The following is a 25,510-nucleotide window of genomic DNA, read 5'->3' on the forward strand; positions in this document are numbered from 1 at the left end:
TCGACTTCTTCATCTTTGTCTGCATAGTCTTTTTCTTCTCCCTAATCATCTTCTTGTCTTTATTTTCGTCTTAATCTTCTTCTTCATAGTGTTTATCTTTGTGTCTTCTTCCTCTTTGTCTTCTTCTCTGTCTTCCTGATCAGTGCATGTGTCCCACATGTCTCTTGTTGATGATGGTCTTGTGTTCTTCCTGTAGGGCTTCTGCTCGTGGCTGACGGCGATCTTTAGAATAAAGTGAGTATCAGGCACTCTGAACATGTGAAGCTTTAACAGTAGAAATCATTTGTTTGTGTTTGGTGCCATCCAGTGGTGAGGAGTGTTGAGTCAGCATATGAACTGTCTGTGTACAAAACATCTGAAATGAATCTAAACTCTAATGTGATCCTCCTCCTCTTCCTCTTCCTCCTCCTGCAGGGATGAGGAGATCAGGGAGAAGTGTGGTGAGGACGCCGTTCACTATCTGTCCTTCCAGCGTCACATCATCGGCCTGCTGGTCGTCGTTGGCGTCCTCTCTGTCGGCATCGTCCTGCCTGTCAACTTCTCTGGAGACCTGCTGGGTGAGAACGTCATCATTTTCATTGTCAGTGCCAAAGGACCACAGTCTTACAGATAACTGGATATTCTCAATTTAACCCCTGTAATATTCTTATATTATAGAATAATATAATATTATAGAAAATAATAACTAATATTCTACCAACGTTCAAGTGTAAATAAAAATCTTTTGTTTGATGAGATATACTCAGAATCAAATCAGCTTCAAGCTGCTTTTTCAGTGCAGTGAACATAATACTTACTTGGCTTTTTACTTGCATATTCTTACAAGTGCATCTGCCAAAAAGAAGAAAGGATGAACTAAATAGAAAAATAAAGAAAAGAAAATTGGTAAAGAATAAAATAATAAATAGATAAATTAAATTATAGAAAAATTAAATAAATGAAGGTAACATAAAATTATAAATGATATGAAAATTAAAATTAACAAAAATAAGGATTGATAAATTTCAAATATTTGAATAAAATCAAACTAGAAAAAAAATTCAATGGAAAAACAATTTCAAAGAAATTTAAATCAATAAATATTTAAAAAAGAAATAATAGCATAACAAAGGTTTGAGTAAAATAAAATTTTAAACAAATAAAACAAAAATAAAAGAAATTAAGAATTCAATGCATAAATTTCAAATTTAGTGAAATCAAAAAGCTATGAATTAATAATAATCACACAAGAAACAAAAAATTACAAAAAATAAATAAAAAATTAAAAACAAGAAAATGAATCAAAATCACAAATGAAAGACATTCAGAAGTTGCAAAATAAATTTCAATTTTTTAATGATATAAGAAAATAAAATAAAGTTTATTAAAAACAAATCTTTAACAAATTCAAAAACAAAGGAAACACAGATGAAATAATATACTGAATAAATTTTTTTTAATAAAAAGAAATTAACATTTTTAAACATTTTTTAATTAACTCAAACTTAATAAAATACCCATATACCAGTAGCAAAAACTCACCTGAGAATTGTTTCTGTTTTTGTGCTTTCATGGCAGATGTTGACTGTTTTCTTAAGGTTTATAATTTACTGTCAAATTGATGTGGAGGGCCGAATGTCAGCATGCTGTTTTGAAGGCCCAGGAGACATTTAGTTGTGCCGTCGCTGGCGAGTTCCCAGAACTGGGGCATGATTCCGTCCAAATCTCACATGAACCCTACTGATTCCACATGCATCACCATTAGACCACCTCTACAGGTGCTGCAGGTGCACCTTGGCACAGAGCCTGAGTACAGTACGCTTGTGTTGACACTGATCCCTGACTGGACTTCAGGGTCAAAGGTGCTTGGACCCGGGCTTGTTTCCCTAATGTGAAACCAGCATAAGAGATGGGCAGGGATGTACATTTGAGGCTTTTAGTGTGATGCTAACACAAAATAGAGATCGCCATTAACTGGGTAAAAGAAATAGCATTTCTTAGTGCTGATTTTAACGTGAAAAACAATCAATTTCACTCAGCAATACATGGTTCAGTTTAAGAAGTCTGATAAACCAACCCTTCTGAAGTCCTGACTTTTACAGAGTGGAAATATTTGAAGCGTTGTAAAACAAGACAAACAAGACCCGTACATTACAAACATTCTTTTTTGATATATATTAAAAGAAAGAGCTAAGATGTAGATCATGTGAGCAGAATGCTCAGAGATCAGATGAATGAAACCCTACTGTCGCCTTCTGTCTGGTTGGTTTTAGTCCGAATACTCAATAAAGACGCATTCCTAAACCAAGGAGCTCCCGGACCTCCTTCAAGAGAAGGTAATACATCATAGTGACAGCAGGAAGCAGACCTGCAGGATTGTAGCTATACCCAGATCTATGACTCTACATCCCTGGATCAAGAGCTCTACATCCCTGGATCTATGGCTCTACATCCCTGGATTTAAAGCTCTACATCCCTGGACTTAAAGCTCTACATCCCTGGATCTAGAGTCCTGCATCCCTGGATCTAGAGCTCTACATCCCTGGATCTAGAGCTCTACATCCCTGGATGTAGAGCTCTACATCCCTGGATCCAAAGCTCTACATCTCTTAATCTATGGCTCTACATCCCTGGATCTATAACTCTACATCCCTGGATCTATGGCTTGACACCCCCTGATCTGTGGCTCTACATCCCTGGATCTAGAGCTCTACATCCTTGGATCTATGGCTTGACACCCCTGGATCTATGGCTCTACATCCCTGGATCTGTGGCTCTACATCCCTGGATCTAGAGCTCTGCATCCCTGGATCTATGGCTCGACACCCCTTGATCTATGACTCTACATCCCTGGATCTATGGCTCTACATCCCTGGATCTAGAGCTCTTCATCCCTGGATCTAAAACACTACATCCCTGGATCTAATGCTCTACATCCCTGAAATTCTAGCTCTACATCTGTGGTATTTTAGTACCCATAGGTCTGACGGTCTAAATCTCTACATCTGTGACTGTCTGAAACCCGTAGCTCTGTGGTTCTGTAGCTGTGTTTGGTTGTTGATGGTAAATGTGGTGTTAGCTAAACCCGGTCTCAGTGAGATTATTTCGTGGTAGCAGCATTCGTGTGTTACTCCAGAAAACTTCAAACTTTCTTACTGTAACTTTAGCAGTGGAAGCAGGAGGGAATCAAAGTCTTTAAAGGTCCACAAGTAAAACAGAAGGACTGGTAGTTCTGCAGCATTATAAGCTCTGTCTCATTGGATAATATTTATTGGTTAATACATTTAAATGAAGGTGGAGCTCAGGCTTAATTATGTAATCTTTAATACAGAATTACTCTCTGACGTCCGATTTTTCCCCCGTCTAGAAAATAATGCCTACAGCTTTGGACGCACCACGATAGCCAACCTGAAGTCTGGGTGAGTCCATTATTTATTTACTTTCATTTTTAGGAAGCAGTACAGACTGATGGGTTATGACAAACAGAGTTAGTCCCTGGAACAAATAAGAAATGAGTAAGAATATTAAAGCCAGTTTTTCAGCCTCTGCTTACCGACAAGGCTATAGTTTACTAGACATTGATCGACCTTCATGTTTTTTTTATTCAGGACGAACCTGCTGTGGCTTCACACGGTGTTTGCCTTCATGTATCTGCTGCTGACGGTCTACAGCATGAGGAGACACACGTCCAAGATGCACTACAAGGAGGACGACCTGGTAGGGCACCTCAATGACCACAGCGGTGAAACCATATCAAAAATGAATGGAAAGTGACTGAAATGGGCAAAAGGCAGCAAAGAGTGGTAAAAATTTGGGAATAAAAGTGGCATTTAATGGCAAAAGGCAGGCAGGTTAAATGGGTGAAATGTGGCAAAATGAGGGGAAAATGCTAATAGTAAAAAGCGGGATAAAAGAGTCAAAAACTGGGCAAAAAGTGTCAAAAGGAAGTGACAAAAGTGGGCTTAAAGCAGTAAAAATGGATTAAAAATGGCAAAAAAATTGCAAATAAAGCCAATGGAAATATACAAATTTAAGTGGTAGAATCAGCTTTGGTGACATCTTGTTTACAGACAACTGTTGGACAGGCTCCTTTTTTACAATTTAAAGACATAAAAGTCAAACTGGTAGCAAATAAAGAGTTGTTTGGGAGCTGAGATACCGGCTCTTTTTTCTGAGCTGGGACAAATAATCCAGATCTCTATAAAGAGCCATCACTGAGCGAGAATGTTGTGTCGACAGAACCAATCCATCCTAATAAGACATCCCAGACCCCCTCCTGTTCAGGCTGAACTATCAGACATCAGACTGGTTTTATTGAGGTGTCCAATAAGCCTGAAGGATTACCACTTGGTTTCCAAATGACCAAAAGACAGATGTTAACTCGAGGTATAAACAGCACCTTAGACTCTCCTTGTGTTTGCCTTTTGGTTTTAATCCCAGTTTTGTGTCTTGCAGGTGAAGCGCACTTTGTTCATCAATGGCATCTCGAAATACGCAGAGGAGTCTCAGATCAAGCAACACTTTGAGTAAGTTCAATGTTTGCACATTTAACAGGAAGTGTTCAAGTTATAAGACCTCAGTTCAGGTTTCCTTCCTTCACATACACACACGTCACCTCGCTCAACTTCCAGGCCCCATAACTCCACCCCAGCTCCTCCTACAGTCTTCATGTTGGCTTTAAAAAGCAGATAAAATGTTCAGCTATTTATGCTGGATTCACTTTTTTGCTATCTTTGACAGATTTTTGATAATTAATGTTTAAGTTAGATGAGGATTTTTGACTTTCAGGTTTTTACAGTGAGTGTGTGTGTGATAGAACGTTGGGACTCTCAGTGAGATCACGTTTCCTCTTTTTTCCGATTTAGTACGGATAAAATGATTGGCTGTTTTTTGCGAGTGTTTTGTACCAACCAAACCTGAACAGCCTGAACCAGCACAGAGAATTTTTACTGTGAAATGAAGCATCAGTGAAAGAGACTTAACTCAGTGTAGAAGTGGCTTTTTGTGAGTTTAAAAAGTTTTTTTTCTGTAGAAGTATTCTTGCTGTTTTTTTAAGATTCAAAATGTTTTATAGTTAGATTTATTTTTATTTATTTATTCTTTTTTTTTTCAAATATCCGTTAAAGGTTCTTCCTGTATGTTTAACAGTAAAACACGGTTTATCTGTCGTTCTGCAGGCAAGCATATGAGAACTGCACAGTCCTGGAGGCTCGGATCTGCTACAACGTAGCCAAACTGATGGCTCTGAATGCAGAGAGGTGAGATACAGCGCCCAGTGCATGCTGGGAAACGGCCATTAAAGAGGCTGATCAGAAGGACTCAGATACTGTCTGTGTTACAGGAAGAAGACGGAGCGCAGTAAGAAGTTTTTCACCGACCTGATGGCCAAGGAACACGTTCCAACGATGATCAACCCCAAACCCTGTGGACACCTCTGCTGTTGCGCCATCGCCGGCTGTGAGGAGGTGATGCTAACGCTAATGCTAACACTGTTCTCAAACAACGCTGTTAGGATGGTTTAGATCTAAGATTCATAATGAGTTTGCATTCCGCCTTAAAGGGTTAAAATTCTTGCATGGTGATCCAGGTGTTATCAAATGCGATGTAATAAGATTTCACTTCCTGTGTCACGGCGAGCATGGAATGGCCGCCATTGCCACCTAGGCATACCTCAGTTAAACCCATATCTGCTAAGAAGTGAAATACTGAAGTGAAACCCTGAGCTTTAAATGTTGGAAAGAGATGGAGGACAGAAAACATGGCCTCATTGTGTCATTTCCTGTTATCAGTAGAGGGCGCTATGGGGAGATACCAATATGCAGGTGTGTTCAGTATGAGACTGCGGTCTTCTATGCAAACTTTGAAGAACACTGGAGCACATTTACAGAAGGAACAAGCTCGCTTATCAGCATTTTAGTGTTTGCACACTGGAAAACAAATTAGAGCAGCTTTGGCCCCTGATTATGGCCCCACCCTCTGAGTAACTAAAGAGTCCTGAATAACTTTTCATCCATGGGATGTCTTCTTTCTGTCTGCCATAGAGCAGCGTTACTCAACCCTGCTCAACCAAAGAGCCAAATTGTTGAAAAAACCTTTAGAAGAACCACAATTTAAGTGGTGAAAGTGACAAAAATGGATTAAAGGGGCAATAAAAGTAGGTTAAAGGGGCAAAATGTTAAAAAAAAAAAAAAAAAACAGCAAAAAAGGGTGAAAAGGGGCAAAATCGGCTTAAGTTAACAAATACCGGATGGAAAATGACAAAAATGGGGCAGAAAAAGGCAGAAAGTGACAAAATTTGTGAGAAGTGACAAAAAAAGAGCTACAGGTGGCAAAAATGGTGAAAAAATGAGTGGAAAGTGACTGAAATGGGCAAAAGGCAGCAAAGAGTGGCATTTAATGGCAAAAAAGGGCAGGTTAAATGGGTGAAAAATGGCAAAAAGGGGGGGAAAAATGCTAAAAGTAAAAAGCAGGATAAAAGAGTCAAAAACTGGGCAAAAGGTGTCAAAATGAAGTGACAAATGCAGGCTTAAAACAGTAAAAATGGATTAAAAATGGTAAAAAAAAAAAGCAAATAAGGGCAATGGAAATAGACAAATTTAAAAGTTCACAATTAAAGCGACAGTGACTGTGTAAGTGTGGGAAACAAACTGATTAATGTGACTTGCAATAGATCATTTCTGAGGTCAAAGTTCGAACTTTGATGACTTTACTAGCATGCAAAGCACTAAAAGAACCTACTTCCCTTTTTTGGCGTTTACTGCATTACTATAGTAGTACTGTACTGGGTTAGAGGCAGGCCTTCGAGCTGTCAGTGGCAGGACGGCCAGGATGTTCAGCATTCCACACCACTTTTGAGGACAACTTAACCAACTGTGCAGGAATACACAACCCCCCAGGAAAAGGCACTTCCTGTTGGCAGTAGGTGGCGCTGTGACACAAAGAATGATACTGAATACGAATGTGTTCAGGTTGATATCGTGGTCATGGCTAGGAAGTTTTGTGACGACTGACATCAGCACAGTCAAGTTCTAATGAATGCTGTTTTTGGCACCATGCCAGGATTCGTCCCCCAACTTTGACACCTGATTGTGGCCACGCCCCATGGCAAAAACTCAAGCTTTGTATAGCTTTAGATCTCTATCTTGTCTGGAATGAGTAAAAAAATTCTGGAGTTTAACAGATGAAATCCCTTAGAGGAGATCCCTCAGATTCGGCACCTGGAAATTTGCCCAAAAATGGCAAGATCTGACCTTTACCCCTTATTATCTCACTTCCTGTAGATATTTTTAAGAGATAGTAAATTTGTTTTTTGTTCATCTGGGCATGATACGGCTGTGTACCAATGCTTATGCATGTAGCTTAAACCAGTGGGAGGGGCTTACCTAAAAGGCTTCTAGGGTATCACGAAACCACCAAAATACATGAATTTTCACCCAGAATGATTCATCTGGACATGTTGGTAAGTTTTCAGGCATGTTAGGGCAGGTAGTTTGACAGAAGAATAAATGTGCCTTGAGTTTAAAGAAGGTTCTCGCTCCAAGGTCGGTACTCAGAGCCTGATTATGTCAGTGCATCACGCCAGTAAGCGATAACACGTGGATGTTTGCTGATGTTGGCCGTCAGCCACATCTGTCTCACTGAAAGTCGTCCTAGCAGTTCTCCTTCCTGCCACAGTTGGTGTTTGTTTACTTGTTTTGATGTGTGTCGGCGCTTTCACTACACACTTGAAAAATGCAGCAATTTCATTGGCTGGTACCTTTTGAAGGAAGCCTTCCCTCTCCTGGAGTTCTTTGGAAAACACTGACTTTCTTTCGTGACATATGGTCAGTCTATCTGTGTGTGTTGTTAGCATGTTGGCGCTAATTCTGCCGTCTTTTCGTGGTGCAGGAGGAGGCGGTGAGCTTCTACACCAAGAGGGAGGCCAAACTGAAGGAGGAGTACAGGAAGGAGAAGGAGAAGGTCCACACCAAACCGCTGGGCATGGCCTTCGTCACCTTCCAGAACGAGGCCATGACCGCCATGTAAGATGAAACCTGACCCTGTTTGTGACTCATAAAGATGCTTCCTTCACGTATCTGTGAGGTCAAGACAATACTAATGATTATTGTTGTTCTGACCCCAACCCCCCCAGCATCCTGAAGGACTTTAATGCGTGCCAGGTTCAGGGCTGTCACTGCCGCCAGGAGCCGCGATCCTCTCAGTTCAGCGAGTCTCTTCACGTTCATAACTGGAGCGTTTCGTACGCGCCCGACCCGCAGAACGTCCGATGGTACGTCCACAAGCTCCACCTGCTTAAAACACTAACAAATACAAACTAAACATGCCCATCGCTGTCAGCTGACTGCCGGTTTCCTCCTGCAGGGAGCACCTGTCGCTGGGCGGGATCTCATGGTGGATTCGCTGCTTCATCATTAACTGCATCCTGTTCATTCTGCTCTTCTTCCTCACCACCCCGGCCATCATCATCACCACCATGGACAAGTTCAACGTCACCAAGCCCGTCGAGTATCTCAACGTAAGAGCAGAGCAGTGATCGGGGGGGCGTTTGAAATGTTTGAGTCCTCTGACTCTGTTTGTTTATTTATTTATTTGTTTGTTTGTTTGCTCTCCAGAATCCCATTATCACTCAGTTCTTCCCCACTCTGCTGCTGTGGGCGTTCTCAGCTCTGCTGCCCACAATCGTCTACTACTCCGCCTTTTTCGAGGCTCACTGGACCAGGTAACACGGCTGCAGTTTAATACTGGATCAGGTTTATGAATAAGAACCAGTACTACAGATCTGGATCAGTACTTTACATTGTATAACACAATAGAAGTACCAGAATCAATCAAATATCAGGACACTATAAAGAGGAATCAAAGATTCAATGCAGCATCAGTACTTCAGTGTTTTATTAAAGTGGCAGTCCTACACTGTGGTTTAACCTCATTTGTCCCCAGTTTTTACCTAAATCTGGCCCAGAAACAGCCCTCATTTTAACCCCAGTTCCAGGCGTAGTTGACCCTGGTTTGACCTAGGTTTAATTGAGTTCCACTCAGGTTTGATCCTAGTTTTAAATCGTGGCTTTATCTAGTTTGACCCTGAAATGGTCCTGATTTTATACAGGGTTTATCTCAGTGATTTGATCTCTGTTCATGATTTAACTCAGGTTTCACTCTGGATTTAATCCTTTTCAAATCTTTATTTAATCCTTATTTAAGCCTAAATTTGGCCGAGAAATGGCCCTGATTTTATCCCTGTTTCAACCCCAGTTTCATAGTTATTTGATCTTGAGGCAACCCACATTTAACCCAGGTTTCATCACAAATGTGATACTGATTTAATCCTTTCTTTATCTGATTTTAACCTTAATATGACCCTTTATCCACACTGATATGGCTCGGATTTAATCTGACTTGTTATCTGAGTCCGGTCCTCGTTTGACTTTGGTAGAAAGTAATTTAATCCTGTGAACCAAGATTTCATCCTGATTAAACCCTAAATTAACCCTGAAATGACCCTGATTTAACCCTAAATAAACCCTGGAATTGCCCTGTATAAACCCTGAAATTACCCTGATCTAACCCTAAATAAACCCTGGAATTACCCTGTATTAACCCTAAATAAACCCTGAAATTACCCTGATCTAGCCCTAAATAAACCCTGAAACTACCCTGTATTAACCCTAAATAAACCCTGGAATTACCCTGTATTAACCCTAAATAAACCCTGAAATTACACTGATCTAACCCTAAATAAACCCTGAAATTGACCTGATCTAGCCCTAAATAAACCCTGAAACTACCCTGATTGAACCCTAAACTAACACTAAAATAACCCTGTTTTAACCCTAAATAAACCCTGAAAATGGAGCTGATTTAACTCTAAATAAACCCTGAAATTACCCTGATTGAACCTTAAACTAACCCTGAAATGACCCTGATTTAACCCTAAATAACCCTGAATTTACCCTGAAATTGCCCTGATCGAGCCCTACATAAACCCTGGAATTGCCCTAAACTAGCCCTAAATAAACCCTGAAATCGACCTGATCTAACCCTAAATAAACCCTGGAATTACCTTGATTTTACCCTGAATTAACCCTGAAATTACCCTGTTTTAACCCTAAATAAACCCTGAAAATGGACCTGATTTAACCCTAAATAATCCCTGAAATTACCCTGATTGAACCTTAAACTAATCCTGAAATGACCCTGATTTAACCCTAAATAAACCCTGAATTAACCCTGAAATTGCCCTGATCGAGCCCTACATAAACCCTGGAATGACCCTGTATTAACCCTAAATAAACCCTGAAATTGACCTGATCTAGCCCTAAATAAACCCTGAAATTACCCCAATCTAACCCTAAATAAACCCTGAAATTACCCCGATCTAACCCTAAATAAACCCTGAAATTACCCCGATTTAACCCTAAATAAAATCTGGAATTACCATGATTTTTCCCTGAATTAACCCTGAAATGACCCTGATTTAACCCTAAATAAACCCTGAAATAACCCTGAAATATCCCTGATCCAGCCCTACATAAACCCTGAAATGACCCTGATTTTACCCTGAATAAACCCTGAAATCGACCTGATATGATCTGAGATTTAACTCCAGTTCCATCCTGATTGACCTTGTTATAAACTAAATTTAACCTTTGTTCAATCCGGATTTTATCTAGAATGGACTCTGGATATCTGTTTTGTTTTATCCAACTCAAACCCCAATTTTAGATCAAATTTATTTATTTATACTCCACTCTTATTTACAATGCTATGTAATCATTTTCACCCTGGTCTTCATTTAAACCTGATTTTACCAGAGATCAAACCCTATTTCCAGGCTCTTGTGATCTGCTATGACCTGAATTTAACCCTGGTTTAACCCAGTATTGATCCAGATAGAACCCAGAATTCTATTCTGTTTCTAATTTGATATTTCCCTTAAATTTCCCTGATTTAATCCTGAATTGATGCCTGAATCTACCTTAAATTAACCTCAGTTCTATTCATATCTGATCTCCATTTGGCCTAAATTTAACCTCTTGTTTTGCTTTTTTTAAACCTTGATTTAACCCTAGTATTACACTGATTTGACCCTGAAATTGTCCTGATTGATCTTTCCTTTTCCTCTCTATTTCTGTCCGTGTTTAAACTAGGTTAGAGCTGAATTTAACCCGTTATTTAAACCTGTTTGTTATTTAAAACTGTTTGTCACCCTGATATAACTCCATCTGTGTTTATTCTTGTTAGCCTGAATTTAAACCTTCATTTCCTCCTGTTTAAACCTTGATGGGACTTTTCTTTTGTGCCTTCAGGTCTGGAGAAAACAGGACGACGATGCATAAATGTTATACCTTCCTGATCTTCATGGTTCTGCTGCTGCCGTCGCTCGGACTCAGCAGGTAAAACCCTGAACTTAGTCTGTATGCCTGTTGTAATTCTTATTAGTACTGGTTTCAGTAGCTTGTCCTTTACGTTTGTTTCCTTTACCTTGATTTTACCGGTCTTGAAGTAGGAGGTACTGTAGTTTAAATATAAAAAAATAATGCGTGATAAAGTTGAGCTGATATGAAGTTTAACAGGATGATGCTGGCTATGCACCAGACGCATCTCAGATCTTAACTGATGTCAAAAAAGGTAGACCACAGACATGAGGACAGTTTGGACTTCTCACAGAAACTCTCGTGTTTAAACGTGACTCCTGAAGAAAAACAAAGATGGAGGACAGCTGGTGTTGTCGGCAGGCTGCACCAGCTAGCCTCCTTTTGTTGGTTTTCTACTAGGCTCTGACTCTGAACACTCCAGGGTTCTGCAGACAAATAACTGACTGAGACAAGAGTGTTGGAGTCCCATAATGTAAAACACTGGCCACACCGATCATTGGTTGATAGGTCTAAATATCCCCCCTGACTCGCCTCTGTTTTCCAGCCTGGATGTTTTTTTCCGCTGGCTCTTCGATAAGAAGTTCTTGGCTGACGCTAAAATCCGGTTCGAGTAAGTCCTGGACAGTTTTTACTTCCTTTTATTGTGAACTTTATTATTAATCTTTTTATTTAAACACTCCTCACTGAGTCACCGTGTTTCTTTCAGGTGCGTCTTCCTGCCAGATAATGGCGCATTCTTCGTGAACTACGTCATCGCCTCAGCGTTCATCGGTAACGCCATGGACCTGCTGAGGATCCCGGGTCTGCTCATGTATATGATACGCCTGTGCCTGGCTCGCTCCGCCGCCGACCGCCGCAACGTCAAGAGGGTGAGGAATGACACTGAGCATGATGGATTTTAGACTTCAGTTTAACTTTTAACAAGAGCCTTTCAACTCCATTACTACAAAATAAAAGTCCTGATCACAGGTTATTTCTACTTTGTAACCACCGAACATCCCAGACAGACGTTTGGAGTCGTTATTGTTGAAACTTAAGGGCACATTTTAACGTTTTAAGGGGTTTTATATCTCTATCGGGACGTCTTTCTGTTGTGTAGTGAATACTTCAGCCTCTTGGGGGCGCTGTTGTATCAGTCTCCAGTCTGAAATCATGTCCTCTGTCTCTGCAGCATCAGGCCTATGAGTTTCAGTTTGGAGCGGCGTACGCCTGGATGATGAACGTGTTCACCGTGGTGATGGCGTACAGCATCACCTGCCCCATCATCGTCCCTTTCGGTCAGTCTCAAGGCATCCCAGCATGCACTGCTCCTGTTTTAGGATCAGTTCCATCTCTGACTTTGTCTGTCCTCCTCCAGGTCTGATGTACATGCTGCTCAAACACCTGGTGGACAGGTACAACATGTACTACGCCTACCTGCCCTCCAAACTGGACAAGAAGATCCACTCAGGAGCCGTCACCCAGGTGGTGGCCGCCCCCATCCTCTGCCTCTTCTGGCTGCTCTTCTTCTCCACTGTACGCACAGGTAAACCCCGCCTCCTGCTAGATGGATGCCTCTTTAACTGAATTAATGTTTATTAATTTACAACTTCTATTCCAAAAAGTTGGGTCGCTGTGTAAAAATGATTAAAAAAAAAACAGAAGTCAATGATTGTCAGATCTCATAAACCCAAATTTGATTCACAATAGAACGTAAAGAATGAATCAGATGTTAGCTCATTTTTAATTTGATAGCAGCAACACGTCTCAGAAAAGTTGAGACAGGACAACAAAAGGCTGAAAGTCCCATAACTGGGTATAACAGAAGCATTTTAGAGAGGCAGAGTCTCTTAGAGATGAAGATGGGCTTTAAATCTCCCTCCATCTACAGTCCATAATATCATCAACAGTCTCAGAGAATCTGGAGAAATCTCTGTGAGCAAGGGACAAGGCTGGAGGGGCCCTCAGGGGCCACTGCATTAAAGACAGGCATGATTCTGGACTGAAGTCACTGCATGGGCTCAGGAACATTCCAGAAATCATCGTCTGTCTACACAGGTGGCCGTGCCATCCACCAATGACAGTTAAAGCTGGATCATGGAGAAAAGAAGCCATATGTGAACAGGATCCAGAAACACCGCCGTCTTCTCTGGACCAAAGCTCATTTAACATGGACTGAGGAAACATGGAAAACTGTTCTGTGGTCAGAGGAAACATGGAAAACTGTTCTGTGGTCAGAGGAAACATGGAAAATTGTTCTGTGATCAGAGGAAACATGGAAAACTGTTCTGTGATCAGAGGAAACATGGAAAACTGTTCTGTGATCAGAAAAAAAACATGGAAAACTGTTCTGTGATCAGAGGAAACATGGAAAACTGTTCTGTGATCAGAAAAAAAACATGGAAAACTGTTCTGTGATCAGAGGAAACATGGAAAACTGTTCTGTGATCCAGTATCCAGCTTGTTCTCCTGGCTCAGTTCTAAAGCCTACATCTCTGATGGTATGGGGTTGTGTAAGTGCAGGGGTTCTCAACCTTTTCAGCCCGTGACCCCCAAAATAAAGGTGCCAGAGACCAGGGACCCCCACTTTACCTGAAGGTGGTTGAACAGCTATGAACATTCAGCACAGTCATTTGCAGACAAGGCCGTCCATAAGGGGGATGAAGAGGAGGTTTCTGGGACCCAGCCAAACTGGGGGCCCATGGAAGTTGGCAAAACCATGGTCCATTGTGAAGTCAAGCTGTGATAACATTTTTATTTTTGACCTGAATAATAACCACTATTATGAATGAAACAAATATCCCTATTTGTTTGCGTAGTATATAGCCTTCTTAAAATGAAAATAACTTCCATTCAAAATTGGAAAAATTAATTAGTGAAAAATTGCTAAAATAAGTTAATAATGGCAAAAAAAATGTGGAAAAGGTGTTGTAATTGGATTTTTAAAGAACATAAATTGGTTGAAGTGGCAAAAAATGAACCAAAAATTGATTTAAACTGGCAAAAATGGGCACAAAAAGTGGTGAAAGGGTATTAGAAAGTGACTTAAATGGCTTTAAAGTGCAAAAAAATGGGGAAAATTAGGTGGACTGGGACGAAAAATTGATATAAACTGGCAAAAATGGGAAAACTGTGGTTAAAATGGGCAGAAAAAGGGGTTGATAGAGGCAACAATAGGCAGAAAGTGGCAAGAATTGGTTTAGAAGTGGCAAAAACAGGCAGAAAAAAAGTGATGGAAAGGGTTTAAAATGGACAAAAGTGGGTTTTAAGTGACAAAAAGTGCTAAAATTGGCAAAATTGGTGTTAAAAAGTTATGAAAAAGTGTTACAATTTGGTAAAATTGGTGTAAAATGGCAACAGTGTAATCTAAACCCCTACGGAGTGACTCGTGATCCCCAAGGGGGTCCCGACTCCAAGGTTGAGAACCACTACATTAGTGCCTATGGCGTGGGCAGCTCTAACATCTGGAAAGGCTATTTTACACAGCGCCCCAGCTTGTTTGGAATTGGAGGTGATTTTTTCCTTTGTATCGTAATCCTGTCAAAGATGGAATGTTGGGTTAACTCCTAACCACACGGTGGTGTATTTGGTCTCAGGGTTCGAGACGCCGACCTCCATGTTCACCCTGGTGGTCCTGGTGGTCACCATTGTGGTGTGTCTGTCCCACGTCTGCTTCGGACATTTCAAGTACCTCAGCGCCCACAACTATAAGGTAAATGGAGCTCTCTGATTGGTTAATAAGCTCTTAGTGTTGGTCTTTAAACATCCAACCCTGATTCTGTCTCAGATCGACACCAAGGAGACCGACGTGGACGCCGTGGAGAACGGACGTCCTGCTCGTCCCTCGTCCTCGCCAACCACCAAATCTCAGGTGAGAGAGCTCTTCCTGTTCTGGTTTGATGGCATTCAAAGTACCGCTGAGGTCTACTACCAGTCCTGGTTTTGGCGTTCGTCCTCTCACCTGTGTTTGTTGTTTCCATGGTTACAGCAGCAGCAGCAACAGCAGCAGCAGCAGATGTACATCGCCCAGGTGCTCCAGGACCCAAACTCGGACGAGCCGGGGGGCGGGAGCGGCGAGGAGGACCGAGGCTCCTCCCAGGACGAGGAGATGCTAAACGGGGGGAACAGCATCAACGAGGCGGATTTTCAGTCAGGGGAGGACAGTCTGATAGCCAACGAGGTCCACCAGTAGCAGGGGGTGGAGCTAGAGGGAGAGGGAGGAGCTTACGGGTCTACGCTCACGCCACAGTAAAAAAGAAGCTGACTGGAGAATCACTGCACATTCAAACACACATAGAGATAGTCTGACCCCGTTAGCTCCTCCCCCTCCCAGCTCGATGACTTGACCCTGACCTCCGACGCCGGCGCCGGGTCGCCAACTTCCCGCCCTGCTCGCCTGTGGAAACGTCACAGACATCAGACTGCCTCCACAGGACGCCACTGTACATAACCACAAAGCCAAAAGTTTCTTTGTTTTTTTCTCGGGGTGGGGGGCGGGGTTTAAAAATTTGTGCCTGGGCTGGATTTCCTTTGTTCGCACTCGTGTCTTGACTCCTGATTGGTCGCAGGAACTCGACCTGTCCAGGGTCAAAGCTGACACTTTTTTTTTTCCTTTGGCGTGGTGGACGACATCGCCGCCGTCCTCCGACATCAGAGTGCTGAATATCTCGCCAACTGCCAGCTCTTGTAGTGTAGAAGCCTAGCTTACGCAGACGCACCGCACACTCCCTCCCTGTTTGCCCGTTTCATCCTTCATTTGGTGGAATCACGGACGCTCTCGGTTTGATCAACTCTGCACATGGACGTTTGGATTTCTTTGACCTGCCGAGCTTCGCTGCATGTTCCAATTCTGTTTGGATCGATGACATCACTTCCTCTGGATGATGTCATCTACTGCAGGCGTAGATGTGGACACATAGATGCTACTTCTGTTCACAATGGCTATACGGCCACATGGGCGCCATCTTGTAGAGGGGAAGAGGTGTCTAAGAATAAATCAAATCCTGGCAGCAGATGTCTGTTGATTAAAATGTTCATAACTGAAATATGAATTATATTGACAGATTGAACACGGGTTACAACAGCATGGCTTCACAATGAAAGAGGGTGGGGCCTACACAAATTTTACATGAACACAAAACCTTCAAAGGCAGAGGATGGACGTTTTAAAAGTTTTGATGGCATCATCTTTAAAGGCTAGGAAGGAATGTTTTTAAGCTTTGATATCTTGAAAGACAGGACGGAATGCGTTCTAAGTTTTATGACATCACTTTGATTGGCAGAGGATGGAATGTTTTATAAGCTATGATGACATCTTCAAAGGTAGAGGATGGACTGTTTTATAAGCTTTGATGACATCATCTTCAAAGGCAGAGGATTGAATGTTTTATAAGTGCTGATGACCTCACCTTGAAAGCAGAGAGTGGAATGTCTTAGAAGCTTTGATGACATCATTGTAAAAGGCAGTGAGGGAATGTTTTATACGTAAAAGGATGACATCATAGGATGGAATGTTCATGAAACTGGGCATGTAGGGGCTGTTTCCCTCCATTTTCCCTTACTTGGTGGCCATATTTGGCAACTTTAGGCAAAGTGGGTGGGACTGGCGAGGGGAAGAAGACCCAGTCATGAGTCTGTTGGCGATGTTAGACTTCCTGTTGTCATAGACTTGCATTAGTTTTGAGCTGAAGCAGCACCTCTCCAATATGGCGCCCGTGTGTCCGTCTGTCAGAAGCTTGTAAGCAGCATCCAGGTGTAAAAATTTATGTTTGCAGGACTGCAGCGGCCTAAACATCAGCAGATCCCTGGTCTGAACGCCTGCTGCGGCGCCCAGCTTCACTCTGGTCCCTCAGCTGTCCGATCATGGATCTAACACGACTTCCTCTCTGGTTTCGTTCCGCCTGGTGGACCTTAAATCATGAACACGACAAAGGGAGCGGCGATGTTTGTGTCTGTGTAGGTTTAGCAATCTGAACTCTTTTCATCCATCACCGAGGACTTTGAGCCGACGCTCGGACTCTTCAGCAGCAGCAGTAAGCAGAAGTCTGAGCCCAGGTAGACAAAGAAGAGCAGCGCTTTTCGTCCAGACGGTCTACTCGAAACGCCTGAAAATGTCAGGATTCTCAAGGGAAATGTTCTCTGTCTGTGTGTGTTTTAAAGCGTGTGAGAGTGTTGTGTAGCTTATTCCTCACCTGATCATGAAGAGTACTTCTTCACCATCATCATTATCATCATCATCATCACCAGAAATACTCCGACAACCAGCTACAAGGTCATTCTTCTCAAACTGATTCCCTTTATTAGATTTAGTCAAACGTTCATCGTTCATCCGTCTGACATGATTTAGAAAAGAAAAGGACTAAAGTCTGACTTTCACGTCCTCCACAAACGTCTCCAGTCTGTTCCAGGATGCTGCTGCAGGTCGAGCCAGACATCAGTTTTAATCTGACTGATAATCTCATAACACATTAGCAGGGATTTAGATCAGTTCAGATCATTCAGGAACCAATGGTTAATCCTCCACTTTACGTGGACACACCTCAACAAGGGGGGGTAAAGAGGAGAGCTTTCTGGGACCCATGGAGGTCAGGAACATCACGGCCCATACTTAATCTGTGATGATGTTTTGACCTGAATAAGAGCCACTCCAACCAAGCATTAGTACAATACAGCCTTTTACGGCATGTAAACCTCTTTATCAAGATAAATAGCTTTTCCTTATAATGATAAGAAAGTTAAGAATCAAAACATAGAACTAAACCATTGGAACAGTAATGTCTGATTCATTACCAGCCAAAACATGGCAAAAACATCGTGACATCAGACAAAGTGGAAGAAACTGAGAGGCAACGATTGGCTTAAAAGAGGCAAAAGTGGCAGAAAAATAAGCTAAAAGGGTGGAAAAAGTAGTGAAAAGGGGTTAAAATATGGCAAAAACTGGTTGAAAGAGGCAAAAATGGGCAAAAAAGGCCTAAAGAGTGGCAAAAAATGGGATAAAAGCATCAAAAAAGAGTTTCAAGATGCAAAAAATGGTGCAAGTGGATTTTAATCGTGGAAAAAATGACTTAATAAAGGTAAAATGGGCAGACAAAGTAGTGAAAAGGTTAGAATGTGGCAGAAACTTCATTTAAAAAAATGCAAAAATGTTGTTAAAGTGGCTGAACTATAACAAAAATGGGAGGACAAGTAGTGTAAGGGGTTATTACGTGGCAGAAGTGTGTTAAAAGAGACTGAAATGGTTTAAGATTGTTAAAATTGGTGCACTGTGGCAAGAAATGGGCTGACAAGGCAGTGTAAAAAAGGTAAAGTGGTAGAAATTGGTTAAAAGAGGCAAAAATGTGTTAAATTGTGGGAAAATCAGCAAAAAAGGAGGTCAAAGTAGTGAAAAGTGGTTAAAAGTGGCAAATATGTGATTAAAACATCAAAAATGGGTTCAAGAGTGGCAAAAAATGGGCAGAAAAAATGCCGAAAGTGGGTTGTAATTGTGGAAAAAATGGCTTTAAAATGGTAAGACCTGTACAAGGTGGCAAACAGGGCAGACAGAGTAGTCGAAAGATAAAAATGTGGCAAAACTTTTATTTTAAAAAATGAAGAAATTGGTTTAAAGAGGTAAAAATGGCTTGAAGTGGCTGAAACATCACAAACATGAGGGGATTAAGTAGTGTAAGTGGTTATCATGGGGAAAAAATGTGTTAAAAGAGACAGAAATGAATTAAGATTGGTAAAATTGGTGCACTGTGGCAAAAAATGGGCCAACAAAGCAGTGAAAAAGGTGAAAAAGTGGCAGAAATTGGTTAAAAGTTGTGGGAAAATCAGCAAAAATGGAGGAATTGAAAAGTGGTTAAAAGGAGCAAAAATGGGAGGAAACAGGCAAAAATTGTTGAAAAGATGGAAAAATGCCATAAATTTATTGATATCATCAATAAATCCTAAATAAGGAGGGCCCAGTGGGTCTGTCAGGGTCTCAGACTTATTCTGTGGCCAGTCCCAATAAAACCAGTTTGATATCTGATCACTCAGGCTGACACTGAGGAGGTCTGGGATGTCTTCATCCCGTACCAACACTCGTTAAAGAGCGCTCCATCAGCTGACGTGATCTGCTAGCAAACAAAGATCCTGGCTTTATTTATGTCCACCGATCATAGCTCTTTGTAGCTCATTTATAAGAACCACACGGGGCTTTACGCTCCCAAACAGCCCTTCATTTGGTTCCAGTTTGGATTTTTTATGTCTTCAAAACAACAAAATCTCAAAAGGAAACTCTCTCTCAAACAGGAGCCAGCTCCCGTCATTCACTAAAGGATCCGGCTCTCAGAACCAGCTCGTCCGTGAACGGCACATCACAATACCCTTGAAAGTTGTCATTTCACTTTTCATTATGTTGACTGGCCTTTGTCGGCAACTTCGGTCCACTGTTTGGTAAAGTAGCACCATCAGGATCACATGACTCGAACAGCCTCTATCTCGACCTGCAGCAGCAACAGACGTCGCGAGGCGAAAGCGAACTTTGAGGCGTTTGCGAGCAGAGACATGACGGTGATGAAAAAGTCTCAGGTGTTTTTTGTTTTCCTGACTCATGTTTACATCCGTTTGTGTTGCTCCTGTTCACTCTCCTCCTCCGCAGCGTGTGTGTTAATGAGTGTGTGTTAATGAGTGTATGTTAATGAGTGTGTGTTCATGTACGTCGATGCGTGAGCCGACACAGAGCTGGACTATGAAAGCTGTAGCCTGCAGGACGCCGTTTGGCGGCTACACGCCGGAGAACCGCAGCGTCTGGTGTCGCCATGATGTGTCTGTTTTCTCTGTGAGTTCAGTTTGGGGTCACCTCCAGGGGGCGCCCCGGCCGTGATTGTATGCACACGAACCTGAAGGATCCAGATGTGAGGAGGGAATCAGAGGCTCAGCCAGCAGCTCTTGACCCACAGAGAACGCTCCAATCAGACGGAACGGAAGGACGCTCCGAAGGCTCTGATTGGTCAGATGTTGTTGCAGCGACACGACCATCAGCAAGCACAGACGGATAAACGTCCTGGCCTGTTTTCCTGATGGCAGCTCGTTTTTAAAAAGGTCCTACATGAATCCATTTTCAGCTCAGTTTGAGCGCTGAGTCGGACACTGGGAGGGCTGAAGGCTGGTCCAACTATTTCTCTTTTAAATGTTTGAATGTGGAAAACCTCGATTTCAAAATATACATTAAAAATGTGGATTTGGAAATATAAAAAAATATATAGAGATTTGGCAATATAAAAAATATTGATTTGAAAATGTAAAAAAAATTTAGATTTGGAAAAAAAAAATGGAAATATAAAAAAATGATTTGGAAATATACATTAATTGTGATTAACTACAAAAATTATGAGATTAATGGTGATTAAAATCTGTTATCTTTCAAAAGCTCTAAAAATAATCAAAATTTAAGAATATGAGATTCTAACTTTAAAGATTTTAAAAAAAGAAAACATGGATTTAGAAATATAAAAAATCCAGACATAGAAATTGGGAAAATAGAAAATTTTGGAACTGCAAAAACCTTTTTTTAAAAACATTAAAAATCAGAGATATGAAAACCTGGTTTAAAAACAGAAAAACAAAAACAATTTGTTTTAGCTTATGTTATCTAAATTCTAGATTTGTTTTTTTTTTTAAATAAATAATCTAAATACAGAAAGAACAATTTAAATCTGGATTTGAAAATCTATAAACTTGTAAACAGATTTGGAAAAATGAAAGTTTTGGAATTACAAAAAGTCTAGATTTTAAATATGAAAACCTAGACTTTGAAAGATTTAAGGAAAACCTGATTTAGAAATTAATCTGAAAATGTTTAACCAAATTTCTGGAGCAGTTTCCTTGATTTAGTAAAAATCAACTTTATTATGACCAGTTATAGACATAAATAAGTTCAAGACGAAACAAATCTTGATAAGTAAATTAACATGTATGGATAAAGATCCACAGGGATCCCTACATCTTCAAATTTTTTTCACATTTGCACAAATTCAGACCCACTTTGGATCCCGACCCACCTGTTGAGAAACCATGTTCTGGATGGATGTGTTGGCCGGCATGTTTGAGACGAGATGAGACGTGAAGGCCGTTTTAGGGGTTCATACTCCACCGTCAGCGCTCGCCGCCATCCTACACCCTTTAGTCAGCTGATTTCTGGAGTTACTCAGCTGATTTCTGGAGTAAGTCAGCTTATTTCTGGAGTTAGTCAGCTGATTTCTGGAGTTAGTCAGCTGATTTCTGGAGTTAGTCAGCTGATTTCTGGAGGGTTAGTCAGCTGATTTCTGGAGAGTTAGTCAGCTGATTTCTGGAGGGTTAGTCAGCTGATTTTTTGGAGTTAGTCAGCTGATTTCTGGAGAGTTAGTCAGCTGATTTCTGGAGTTAGTCAGCTGATTTCTGGAGAGTTAGTCAGCTGATTTCTGGAGAGTTAGTCAGCTGATTTCTGGAGAGTTAGTCAGCTGATTTCTGGAGAGTTAGTCAGCTGATTTCTGGAGGGTTAGTCAGCTGATTTCTGGAGGGTTAGTCAGCTGATTTCTGGAGAGTTAGCCAGCTGATTTCTGGAGAGTTAGTCAGCTGATTTCTGGAGAGTTAGTCAGCTGATTTTTTGGAGTTAGTCAGCTGATTTCTGGAGAGTTAGTCAGCTGATTTCTGGAGTTAGTCAGCTGATTTCTGGAGGGTTAGTCAGCTGATTTCTGGAGAGTTAGACAGCTGATTTCTGGAGGGTTAGTCAGCTGATTTCTGGAGGGTTAGTCAGCTGATTTCTGGAGAGTTAGTCAGCTGATTTCTGGAGAGTTAGTCAGCTGATTTCTGGAGGGTTAGTCAGCTGATTTCTGGAGAGTTAGCCAGCTGATTTCTGGAGAGTTAGTCAGCTGATTTCTGGAGAGTTAGTCAGCTGATTTCTGGAGGGTTAGTCAGCTGATTTCTGGAGAGTTAGCCAGCTGATTTCTGGAGAGTTAGTCAGCTGATTTCTGGAGAGTTAGTCAGCTGATTTTTTGGAGTTAGTCAGCTGATTTCTGGAGAGTTAGTCAGCTGATTTCTGGAGAGTTAGTCAGCTGATTTCTGGAGGGTTAGTCAGCTGATTTCTGGAGAGTTAGTCAGCTGATTTCTGGAGGGTTAGTCAGCTGATTTCTGGAGAGTTAGTCAGCTGATTTTTTGGAGTTAGTCAGCTGATTTCTGGAGAGTTAGTCAGCTGATTTCTGGAGTTAGTCAGCTGATTTCTGGAGGGTTAGTCAGCTGATTTCTGGAGAGTTAGACAGCTGATTTCTGGAGGGTTAGTCAGCTGATTTCTGGAGGGTTAGTCAGCTGATTTCTGGAGAGTTAGTCAGCTGATTTCTGGAGAGTTAGTCAGCTGATTTCTGGAGAGTTAGTCAGCTGATTTCTGGAGAGTTAGTCAGCTGATTTCTGGAGAGTTAGTCAGCTGATTTCTGGAGGGTTAGTCAGCTGATTTCTGGAGGATTAGTCAGCTGATTTCTGGAGGATTAGTCAGCTGATTTCTGGAGAGTTAGTCAGCTGATTTCTGGAGGGTTAGTCAGCTGATTTCTGGAGGGTTAGTCAGCTGATTTCTGGAGAGTTAGTCAGCTGATTTCTGGAGAGTTAGTCAGCTGATTTCTGGAGGATTAGTCAGCTGATTTCTGGAGGGTTAGTCAGCTGATTTCTGGAGGGTTAGTCAGCTGATTTCTGGAGGATTAGTCAGCTGATTTCTGGAGAGTTAGTCAGCTGATTTCTGGAGAGTTAGTCAGCTGATTTCTGGAGGATTAGTCAGCTGATTTCTGGAGGATTAGTCAGCTGATTTCTGGAGAGTTAGTCAGCTGATTTCTGGAGGATTAGTCAGCTGATTTCTGGAGGGTTAGTCAGCTGATTTCTGGAGGGTTAGTCAGCTGATTTCTGGAGAGTTAGTCAGCTGATTTCTGGAGGGTTAGTCAGCTGATTTCTGGAGGGTTAGTCAGCTGATTTCTGGAGGGTTAGTCAGCTGATTTCTGGAAAGTTCCTGAGCTGATCTGTGGGTAGAGAGCTGCTGCATTCACTGACCTCTGTGTGCAGTAAAACTGAAGATGCCCATAATAATCCTCCTAATAATGACAATAAAGAGTCTGTGTGATATTTTTGTAACCTGCTGACTGAAGTATTTGATACTGACGTGTATTAGCTGTGAAGACGATGCTGTTGTCAAATGTAACTACAGTTTTTAATAATCAGACGCTGCTTTTTGCTTTTCTTAGTTTTTTAAATTTTGTCTCTGAAGTCGTAAAAAGACGAATGTGAACCGAAGAGCGAGCAAGACGAAAGCGTCGGACGCTGGAACGGACACGTGTGTAAAATAAAAAAACTGTAAATAACCATGAACTGCACTGTCGTCATGGAGACGGCTCCAGCTAACAGTGTGTCGCTCCTCATGCTTTTAATTTATTGCTGTGACTATTTATTTTTACCTCCAGGTCGTCTGTACAGTGAAACATTTGTCCTATTTATGTTACTGATCAATAAAATCGGCTCCATCTCTACAAACCATCCACGCCTGGCTCTGTGTGATCATGTCAGAGCTGCTGTGACCAACACACCCTGAATGCAACATCTTAATTAAATACATAATACAGGTGCATCTGAAAAATGGGAATATCATGAAAACATTAGTTTTTTCCTGTGATTTACCTCAAAAAGTTACATTTCCATAAATTCTGGATTCATCTCATACCAAGTGAAATATTTAAAGATTTTTTTTGTTGTGCGTGCTGTGTCAAACCTCCCGGCTGCTCTGTCATACGGTTACGTTTTCGGACGTTTTTAACTGGTTTTAAGCAACTGTTTTTTTCTGACTGCTGGATAGTCCTAACTGTCAACCGTCTCTTTGTGTGTGGGAGGAATTTTAATATTCGGCTCTCTGGATCCTAAAGTTTTCAGGAGTAACTAACAGTGAACACTGTCAAGGGGCCATGGCTCCACTCACCTCACTGCCTAGCTGTCAGAGCTGCGCCGATCTCAGCAAGAAGATCTGCGAATTGGAGCAAAGAATCTCCACTCTCTACAAAATCCAGGACGCCGAGAAGCACTTGGATACAGTCATTTTCGGCGCTGCTCCAGCTTCCTCAAGCGCTGAGTTGGAGGACACAGCCCCTGTTGCGTCTTCCTCTGCGGACATAGCTCACACATTTCCCGGCGCCACCGCTGCTTCCACCGCGGCTACAGATCCTGCTTCGCGGCCGATGGCTGTGTCAACACACCGCGAACATCCGTGGGTCCTTATTGGAGCAAAACCCAAAGCATCAGCCTGCTCCTCACTTTTCCATCTTTCCGCGGAGACGCGGCCAGCTGTCGACCGGCATGGAGTGAACTCCCCGCTAAACTCCACACCACGTCAACCGGGGCCCTGGACTGCTGCACGGAAGGATAGGCACCACGCAGCGCGCCCGTCTCTTCCTCCTTCTCCTTCATCCCGGGATGTCCCACTGGCCAACAGGTTCGAGATCCTAGACATGCAGGATTTTCCTCCGCTGGGGGAACAACCAAGAAATCGGGTCCCATCATCCTCGTCATCCTCTCGACGCAGGCTGTTGAGAGAAGCAGTGTCCAGAAGAGGCTCTGCTGGACTCGTTTCCCTTGCTAAGGCTGGAGGCTCTCCTGCAAAGTCCGGCTTGGGACCCTTGCTGCAGCACCCAGTGGCTGCAGCAGCACATCCACCGTCGGTGTCCAGGGAGCCGGTGACACCGCCTCCGTCCACAATTATAATTGGAGCTTCCATTATAAGGAATATAAAGTCAAAGCTGGCTGTAACTTTCTGTTTTCCGGGAGCTACTGTCTCTGACATAGTTCGTGTCATCCCTGGCCTGCTTGCAGACCACCCCTCTGTGAAGAAGGTCGTTGTTCACGTCGGCACGAATGACACCAGTCGGCAAAAATCCGAACTCAGAAAAAGGGATTTTTCTGAACTCTTCGAACTGCTGCAGGCCAGTGAGAGGATCATTTTCATTTCTGGCCCAATTCCTACGCTGGGTCGGGGAGTGGGGCGCTTTAGCAGGCTCCTGAGTCTGCACGAGTGGCTTCACTCTCAATGTAGAGCGCTAAACTTCACATTTACTTTGGCTGCGCTCTGCTTTCTTCAGAGGAGATGGGTTGCACCCAAACAACCTCGGTTCTCGAATGTTGTCATCAAACATATTCTACCATACTCTGTCCAC

The 25,510-nt window shown here is 42.1% G+C and overlaps 1 protein-coding gene across 4 annotated transcripts in view; it reads left to right on the forward strand.

Annotated features, from left to right (window-relative positions):
* LOC121509019 (CSC1-like protein 2) overlaps positions 1-23,844 on the forward strand; it is an 85,189-nt gene extending 61,345 nt beyond the window's left edge. For all 4 annotated transcript variants that reach the window (XM_041786201.1, XM_041786204.1, XM_041786202.1 and 1 more), the window contains 19 exons: positions 197-234; positions 415-557; positions 3,347-3,398; positions 3,588-3,696; positions 4,435-4,505; positions 5,157-5,237; positions 5,321-5,444; positions 7,867-8,000; positions 8,111-8,248; positions 8,341-8,494; positions 8,592-8,698; positions 11,286-11,372; positions 11,899-11,964; positions 12,061-12,223; positions 12,526-12,631; positions 12,712-12,879; positions 14,930-15,045; positions 15,121-15,204; positions 15,322-23,844. In XM_041786201.1, the coding sequence (XP_041642135.1) occupies positions 197-234; positions 415-557; positions 3,347-3,398; positions 3,588-3,696; positions 4,435-4,505; positions 5,157-5,237; positions 5,321-5,444; positions 7,867-8,000; positions 8,111-8,248; positions 8,341-8,494; positions 8,592-8,698; positions 11,286-11,372; positions 11,899-11,964; positions 12,061-12,223; positions 12,526-12,631; positions 12,712-12,879; positions 14,930-15,045; positions 15,121-15,204; positions 15,322-15,525 (2,145 nt within the window). In that variant the 3' untranslated portion in view covers positions 15,526-23,844. The remainder of the gene's footprint in view (positions 1-196; positions 235-414; positions 558-3,346; positions 3,399-3,587; positions 3,697-4,434; positions 4,506-5,156; positions 5,238-5,320; positions 5,445-7,866; positions 8,001-8,110; positions 8,249-8,340; positions 8,495-8,591; positions 8,699-11,285; positions 11,373-11,898; positions 11,965-12,060; positions 12,224-12,525; positions 12,632-12,711; positions 12,880-14,929; positions 15,046-15,120; positions 15,205-15,321) is intronic.
* Positions 23,845-25,510: the final 1,666 nt, after the last annotated feature.

The sequence above is a fragment of the Cheilinus undulatus genome, linkage group 4 (genome assembly GCF_018320785.1).
Source record: "Cheilinus undulatus linkage group 4, ASM1832078v1, whole genome shotgun sequence".
NCBI lineage: Eukaryota > Metazoa > Chordata > Actinopteri > Labriformes > Labridae > Cheilinus > Cheilinus undulatus.